At 31.6% G+C, this 8,812-nt stretch overlaps 1 protein-coding gene across 1 annotated transcript; it reads right to left on the bottom strand.

The window, feature by feature from the left end:
- Positions 1-1,024: 1,024 nt before the first annotated feature.
- LOC130900763 (ubiquitin-conjugating enzyme E2 J2-like) lies at positions 1,025-3,085 on the bottom strand. Its single transcript, XM_057811629.1, has 4 exons — positions 2,695-3,085; positions 2,373-2,607; positions 1,587-1,724; positions 1,025-1,508 (listed from the first exon to the last, which is right to left on the bottom strand). Exons 1-4 carry the CDS (start codon positions 2,808-2,810, stop codon positions 1,323-1,325), a joined length of 675 nt encoding a protein of 224 aa, XP_057667612.1. The 5' UTR covers positions 2,811-3,085; the 3' UTR covers positions 1,025-1,322.
- Between the last annotated feature and the right edge of the window lie 5,727 nt (positions 3,086-8,812).

Here is an 8,812-nt window from a genome sequence, read left to right on the forward strand (position 1 = left end):
TATTGTCCAATCTATACATCACCCTACCAATCTCTCACATACCAAAAAATAACAGTTACTATCATCTGGTTACTTTCCCACATTGGAATCGTAGGTATTGAATTAGCAGACCAATAAGCAAAAAGTGTTTTAAATTATACTATTACCGACAATATAACTATCCATAAGGATTTTTACTTTAAAAGAAAAACCATAATAACGTGGCAGCAAAACTTCCTTACAACTCTATACATCCCCACCAAGTAATTTCACAGGTGTGAAAGATGTGACAGATAAGACTTAACCATTATAAGAAGGATAAGAATCGGCCACTCATGGTTATGTCTTCTACCACCAGACCCATTAGCACAAGCTGTAGTTCCAATTTGATCATAAAACATATATTAAAAGACATCCTGAATGCGAATAAAACATAATGTAAAATTTAAGACTAAACAACATCAAAGAAAGAAAATAATATTGAGCGAAGTGGAAGGAAAATTTTAAATCAAAATTAATTTTTTAAAACTAGCATAACCTGATAAATAGGTAGGTACGATTTGGGAATCACACTGGCTTCAAATAAAGATAAAAAGTTTTTCTTTTTGTTTGCTACAATATTTGGCTTAGTTGTGTAGGCCGGGATCAGAACCAAATAATAGTCATTTTTTTTCCTCTTTTTTTATAACCACCTCTTGGAAATCTTCACTTGAAAGGAATATGGTTTTTCCTTCTCATATGTCATGATTTTTACGCATACAGTTGTGAGTAACTAATTGTAATAGTGAAACTTGGCGCTTCACACTCTCTTAGTACTAATGATATGGCACTATAAAATCGTGTAAACATCATCTTAAAGTATACATTGAACAGAAAATGTCAATTTTAAATTTTTTTGGGATATGGCGCTATTGAGATAGAAGTGAGATATGTTTATATAATGTGTAAATAATTTATTGATTGCCATCCTGAAATGAAAGACAGATTTGGAATTGATCAGATGACTTTTCTGAAAAAGAGAATGGAATAGATGAGAAATATGAGACTAGAATTTTTGGTTTATTCGATAGAATCATTAGGGAGTAACAAAAAAATTAAAAACAAAGTGAAGTTGGAAATTCAATGTATAACTGCTGCACCTATACATCAATTATTGAATACTAATTTTTATAAATTGATGTTTAATAGTGTTAAACACTTGAATAAGTATTATAAATTGATGTTTATTAGTGTTAAACACTTGAATAAGTATAATAAATAATAATACTTGGGTATTTCGCTTCACAGCATAATAACTTTGTTTTGAGTTCAAAAAAAATATGAAACAATTATATAATTGACAGTCATTCTGCTTCTGATGCTGTTGTTTTCATAACATATTTAACAGTAAAGGCGAAAGCTGCAAATCCAATAATGACACATAAATTTGTTATACATGATTGGAAACTACTGGGTTGATCAGTGATTTGGGAATTATTTTGATTTTCTACGTTAACAGCTTGTGTTGCGTTTCTCACAGCCAGGTCCGCCTAAAACAACATTCATAATATAAACTGCTTTTTTAGATTAGGAAAAAATTTGATACTGAAAAATACTCGTTTACATACTTGCATAGATGCTACTGTCTCTGGAAATAAATCAGAAAAAGTTTTGTTTCTTAAATTGAACTCCAAGGATTGGTATGCAAATTGTCTCTTGTCATAATCAGTTGTTTCAATACTGCCTAGAGTTGGACTTTTTTCAAGCTAAAAAATACAAATGAAAATACATTTTAAGTTTATGTATGCCTTCTACGAGGATGGTCTCAGAAGTACCTGGCGCAATAAAGAAATCAAAAATTTTGAAAAAATATTTTTATTTTTAATATAATCTCCTTTTAGCTCTATACACTTTTTCCAGCGATATTCAATAAATTATTTAATAAGAAATGAAAGTGCAGATCGAAAGAAATAAAAATCTTCAGAAATTCTAATTATGTGAGTTTACTTAGTACTAATTACCTAATATTATTAAAAATTGAAGATATTTTTCTTTTTTTTTTAATTGAAATTGTTTTATTAAAGAAAAATATCCTCACTAAAGTGTCTGGCCACTAGTGCTCTTATCTTACAATAGTTTTTATTCTTATTTAAAATGAATACACATTGAAATATAATAAGATGTCTTAGTGAAATAAACAAATTTTACTTTTTTAGTCTATCATTCACCAAACTATTTATTTGTGATATTTAACTACGATGTAAAAATTTCTCAAAGCTTTAAACATCGATGTCAAATTCTAACTACCAAATAGAAGAAAAAAAATAACAATTGAGTATATTGGATTATCTTAATTCAATTATAATTAAAGAGCTAACTGAACAATATGAAATAAATCGTACTAATATACGCACCATAAAGCTTAACAATCCAGTTAAAATTGTGGAGACACTCCAAGCTGGATTCCAAGTATCTGGATGGAAATCAGAAATGCTTAGACAAAGTTTTTTATTAGTTTTGAATCTTCCATTAGGTGTTATCATATATATTGACGGAGGTTTAAAGGGAAATTCTCTTGGAAATACTAGCTTTCCATGATAATAACCTCCCTCATATGGAGACTTCTCTGGTCCACAAACAACGTAATGCCTGAAAATAATAAACATATGAACTTTTCATAACATTCTATTTCAGTCATAAAAGCTAAGATACTGTTTAATTTAAATGTATAAATACCATTCTAATATGTTTGTTGGAAGGGGCTCAGCAGTTATATAAGGTACAGGATCCCTTTTTAACCTCAAGTAATCTTGTTTCAATCTGGCAGTTGCACTATTTGGCTTCTTCGACATTTCTGAATTTTTGTTTAATATTTTCCAATTATAGGTAAAAAAGAACTACCTTTTAAATTACGTGTTACGTTTTTCGTGAAGAGAAAGTTTATCTATAAATTCGAGTTGAGATTAAAAATGATTTTAAATAATATACAACTACTCTTTTATATTAGTAGGTTATATAAAATTGTGCGAAATTTATATTAATAGTTAATTAAATATTTTTAATAATTGAAACCAAAATTATAACCAATACACGACATCTGACAGGAAGACTTGACAATAAACTTACTGAAAAAGTATCGATATATCGATGTATCGATATTTTTAACTGATATATAATATTGATCCGATGTATCGAACTATCGATACAACCAGTATCAAAAACGATATATTCTTTTTTAGTTTGATACTGTCGTTGCTAGAATATAAAACCGTAAAAGATAAGAACGAAAGAAAAATAATTTTATTGTCTATGACTGTTAAGTATTACGATTTGTTTATGTTGCATATATATGTATATATAGCAGTAGTTAGTTATTTTTCGAGTGATATCGGTGTTTTAATAACCTCAATCTCGTGAATTGTTTACTTTTTTCTAATTCGGGATTTGGGCTTTGCGACGTGAATCATGTAGTCATCCAGCAGATGAGAATACAACAAATTTAACATCACACTTGTTCACCTATATCTTCAACTTCAGCTAGTTTATCAAACATTTCTCATTTCTCTCCATAAAAATGGAGAGTATGGAAACCAGTTGACCCACCAATATTTGGTTGGGTGGTACATGACTTTGAGCAACTTTGGTCGTGGGCGCATCCCTCTCGACAAGCTTCGTCTTTGGTCGGCTCCGACCGTGTGAAACGCTGTCGGCTCATCGGCTGACGAGAGTACTTCAGTAGTGAGTAGGAAGTCATCGCGAACATGTGTGTGCAATGAAGCTGAAATTTACCATGCTTGTTAGACATCAAAGCGGATAGATACAAAGATAAAAATTAAAAAAAAGCTTCGGTGACTAAGCGGCTTTTAAGCGAGAGTACAAAAAGGTGGGATTGGCATTCTTAGAAAATTACAAAAGTATTTAGGATCAAGAATACTTAAAATATTGATATGGTTCGAATCAATTCGTTTTTATAGCCACAGTTTCATCTGTATCCTTTTTTTTCATTGTCTTCTTTATCTAGATATAAAAACGTTAACGACGAACCGATCTTCTGTCGCTTAGAAAGGCGATTCTTCGTCGTAATAGTTTGAAATATATTTTTACAGCGAAAGTATGCAAAAAACAACGGGATATTTTTATTTTTGTACAAAACATTCATTAATTATTTTATTCCTAAGAAATTTTGAAAAATAATAATTTATGGGCGATTCGCCATCTTACGGTTTATATTCTAAGTATACCGTTACGATTCCGAACTATGACTAACGAATTTAATATTTCTATTCGATAACAGATGGCGTATGTTCATTTTCAACAATAAGACATTTTTAATCACTTTCTGTCTCAAATTATAATTTTTTTCATTTAATTTCACTGTCAATCCATCAATTTGACTTAACCACGTATATACATTTATTGAATTTCATATTTTTTTTATTATTTCAATTAAACAGTCAACCTGATTTTTCCACTAATTTGATTTGGTGTCATGAATAGGATTTCTCGAGTCCTTGTTATTAATACGAATTTATGGTTGAGGGGAACGGATATCAAACCCTCTATAACCGTTCTGAACGTATTAAATCGTGATTTAGCATCTCGGTTTCATAATTAAATATCCATATTCACGTACAGGATGTCATACGTAAGGGGACCCATATACTTTTCTCAAAACCTGTAAGAGTTATTAAAAAACTTGAATTACAAAAGTTCTTTGTATTTAATTTTTAGATTATTGACTTTTGGATTATACAGGTTGTCTCAAGTCTTCAGTATCGATATCAACTTTGGAATTTCAAATGGAAGACCCTATATTTTATTGCGTTTTTTTATTTAGTGGTGAAAATAAGGGCAAATTTCATGAGATTGACATATTTGATTTTCGACTTTAGTCATACTGGGTGTTTTTTTTAATGTATGAGTTTCGAATTTTTTAATAATAATTTAATAACACAATCTTATATTTTTAAAGGCACACCCTGTATCTTATAACTTCAATAGAACGCCCATAGAAATAAGAATCATTTTATATGTCCTAAATCGATATATAATGGTCGTGGAATTCTAAACTAAACTAAATAAAAAAACGCTATAAATTATAGGGTGTTCCATTTAAAATTCTAAATTTGCTGTCTATACTGAAGAATTGGGACAACCTGTATAATCCACAAGTCAATAATCTAAAAATTAAATACAAAGAACTTTTGTAATTGAAGTTTTTTAATAACTCTTACAGGTTTTGAGAAAATTAAATGGGTCACTTTATGTTTGACACACTGTACGTGCACCGTCTACAAATACCGGACGGAAAGGACAAGTTGAAGCAACTATTCAACCGTGTAAAACGAAGCAACAAACGCCTTTAATTATATCGGTATAGCATAACTACCGCTATCTAAAGAAAAAAAAAATGTAAGCTAACTATTTGAAAGCAATAAAAGCTCTAGTAACGTTGATAGAGCAAATGAACCATCTCGTGGAAACAGCAGGAGGTGCATACAAAAAGACAAAGGATAATCATCATAAAGGCTTTATTCATCAATCTCAATAATAATAAATATAACAAATATTGTACATTGTTACTATGTTAAAAATAAATATATTATTCTAAAATCAATCGAAATAAAACTTGTATTCTTCTTTGAACAAAAAATAATTATTGAACGGTTTGTTCAAAAAATTAACATAAACACAATACATGGTAAAAGGTAAAATTGCTATTGAAGGAATACAAGTCAGTTAATGGGTCGTAACAATCGATGATATTAAAATGTCATTACAAAGATCAAAAATTGTTTGTGTTTACTAACTGTATACATATTTTTCGTATGTCTTAATCATTTTTAACCCTTTCACTCCCAATGGATCATAAACACGTCCCGCCACATATACAAAAAGTACTAGAGGGAAATTGAGACGTGCTAAACTGAATCGAATTAGTCCCGCTGGTAGTTTACAACCGTATCAACGAATAAACACATGTTAAAAATAGGGTTAGGTACGCATTTTATTGGTGCGGTAACGGGAGTAGACGAAGCTCTCAAATATTATCAAGTTTTCTGATTATTCGAGTGATTTGTCGCTGTAATTGTTTTCAAATAATGACCAGGTAAGAAATATAGTATATCCAGAAATAAAATCGCCACCTGTTAGTTGCAAACTCCATTCACTTGGTCACAAAAAAATGATAATTTTGTTTTGGGACATATACGTTCCATTGGTTATGTTTTTTGGGATCTTTTGACCCATTGGTAATTTTGGCAGAAAAAAAACCTTAATCAGGCTGAATTACAGTATATGGTTGAACATTTGTCTGATATTGAGGACCCTTATGAAGATAGCGGTTCAGTATTTGAGCCTGACGAGTCAGAAGATAATGGGGAGTCGGATGTGTCTACAGAATTTCCAAGAGCATATCATCTTGGTTCTTCTGCTGAGAATTCAGGAGGAGAATCTGGAAACAATAAAGAACTAGAGAATATTAGTTCAGATAATGAAGTACAAACTGCCTCCCCACTTGTTTCTTCGGACACTTGGAAGAAACTACACTCGCAATTCACTACAAAAAGAATGATCATGGCTAAGTTCAAGGGAAGGAGTTCTCTGAAACAGTACCTCCTTTTGAAACCTACAAAACGAGGAATAAAAATATGGGAACGCTGTGATTCCAAAACAGGCTACACATATGATTTCAATATTTATTGTGGAAAGGATGCCAACAGAGATACCGAATCCACTCTTGGAGAATTAGTCGTCACGAAGCTTTCGTCTTCAATAAGAGATCCAGAGGTTAGTTTTGATCGTTTGTGTGATTGGCAATCTTTGTCCTTAAAATGTGGCCCATTACAATAGGTTCATGGGGGGTGTTGATCTTTCTGACCAGTTGATTTATGACATGGCTCGTAAGTCTTTGAAGTGGTGGAAAAAAGTTTGCTTATGACCAGTGCGGTAAATGCATGGATTATTTGGAGAGAAACACATCATAAGAAAATTTCTCTCCTGGATTTTCTGGTTCCACTTGCAGAGTCAATGATTTCGAAGACTCGAAAATATGCCAGGGTTGTTAGAAAACGCCAATACGGCAGACCATCAAAATCATCGAAAGGGTTATTGAATGTTTTGGTTTAAGTATGCCCCGCACAAAGTTTCCACTGGGATCTATGTGTCCCACTACCCCCTAGCTACCCCCTTGAAATAAAAAATAAATCAACAATTTTTCCATATCATTTGAGCATTGAATAGCCCATTAAGCTGTTGAGTACCATAATTACTCGCAAAAAAACAATTGGGAGCGAAAAGGTTAAATTCCAATAGCAATTTAAGTTCTCGTAAATACATTCTCCGATTCAGAAACTGATACTTCTCATTTACAACTTTTGTTTATTGTTAGGTTTGTTCTATGTAGCTGCACTGGAACTGTACTGAACTGGACCAGTGCAGGCTAGTACAGGAGTGTATAGAATTAATTCGATCGTTTACAAAGAACGAAATAGTGCAGAGTAGTGGAAAGAGCAATAGAGAATTCAATGATTGTTGTATTTGAGGTTACTTGATATGATTCAGGCCTTGTAGTATTAATAATAATGGAAAACGATTAAGTATTTTTGATATTTTACATTTATTTATTGCAGTAGCTCAACTGATTCTAGACCCATTGCAAGCAGTACAGTGAACTGGGTGAACTTGTTCTCCTGCACTGCTACTAAAAACAGCGAGTCTAACGCTGGTTCTGGTGGAAAGAATGCGTTATTGTACACTTATATAGCATAAATGAATATTGACATTATGCAAGTCTCTTGTTGCATCATAGCTGCCACTAACAAAAATTCCATAAGTAAATTAAGCAAATAAGTAAGTAACGAAGTGAAAAAGTGATGAATGGATCACTGTCAATAATTATATCTGCTGCTGCCTTGGAAATGAAACCTGAAGGACATGTTGGTTGTTAAGCTAAAAGTAACTAGATTATTCTCTAGAATTCCAGCTTGCACGTAATAAAAATGACACCAAACTTATGATGTTGCAAGTGAGAGAGATCTTGCATAAAACAATGAGCCGAACTTGCTGAACATGCTTTTTATTAAGAAGTTTCTTACCATTGCATCATATTTGCCACTGATCAAAATTCCAAAAGTAAAAGTAATCAATTTCCTAACCTCAAACTTTTTTAATATTTTGTGGACATTTTCAAAATGAAAATAACAAAGCTAAGTAAACTAAACAAGAAAAAAAGTGGTCATTGCATCACTGACAATAATTAAATCTGCTGCTACCTTGCTTGTGGAGTCTGATGAAAAGAAAATAGCACCTTGGGTATGGTAGGCCAGGCACTGGCTAGATAGAAAAAGGGGAAACATGAGTTTAGTTATAGAATTAGACGTAAAAACATAAAGAAATTAGTTGAGAAAATGTACCAAAACTTCAAAAGCATTAGGCTTCTGAAATAATTTCAACTGTAGAGTACCTGGCGAGTAAAGCAAAACACATAGGGGAATACCAATGTGTCTTCACGTAAGGTAAACCCACAATAGATGCAAAACACACAATTAAACAGATCGTGGAAAAAACACAACATCAGATTGATATGGAAATGCTGTTCCAACTAGCTTTTAATTAATAGATTGAAACTATGGAGGAGAAAAAATATGGTTAGATATAAATAAAATAGAAATGATGAGATATGGGAAGCAATTCAAAAAAGGAACAATAATTAAAATAGAAAAATATGAGTTTGTGAATGTACAAAATATGTAGGAAGATATGGATTCAAAAAGTTTATCATGCATCATCTAGAATTATATGAAACGGAGCGTTGGGATACCATTAATAGTAAATAGTAATAGTAGATAGTAAA

The sequence above is a fragment of the Diorhabda carinulata genome, chromosome X (genome assembly GCF_026250575.1).
Source record: "Diorhabda carinulata isolate Delta chromosome X, icDioCari1.1, whole genome shotgun sequence".
NCBI classification, from domain to species: Eukaryota; Metazoa; Arthropoda; class Insecta; order Coleoptera; family Chrysomelidae; genus Diorhabda; species Diorhabda carinulata.

Coding starts and splice junctions, on each gene's coding strand:
- LOC130900763 (XM_057811629.1), bottom strand. CDS start 2,810: ATGTCGAAGAAGCCAAATAGTGCAACTGCCAGATTGAAACAAGATTAC. Junction 1,725..2,372: donor CTGGATTGTTAAGCTTTATG/GTGCGTATATTA, acceptor TGTATTTTTTAG/CTTGAAAAAAGTCCAACTCT. Junction 1,509..1,586: donor AGACAGTAGCATCTATGCAA/GTATGTAAACGA, acceptor ATGTTGTTTTAG/GCGGACCTGGCTGTGAGAAA.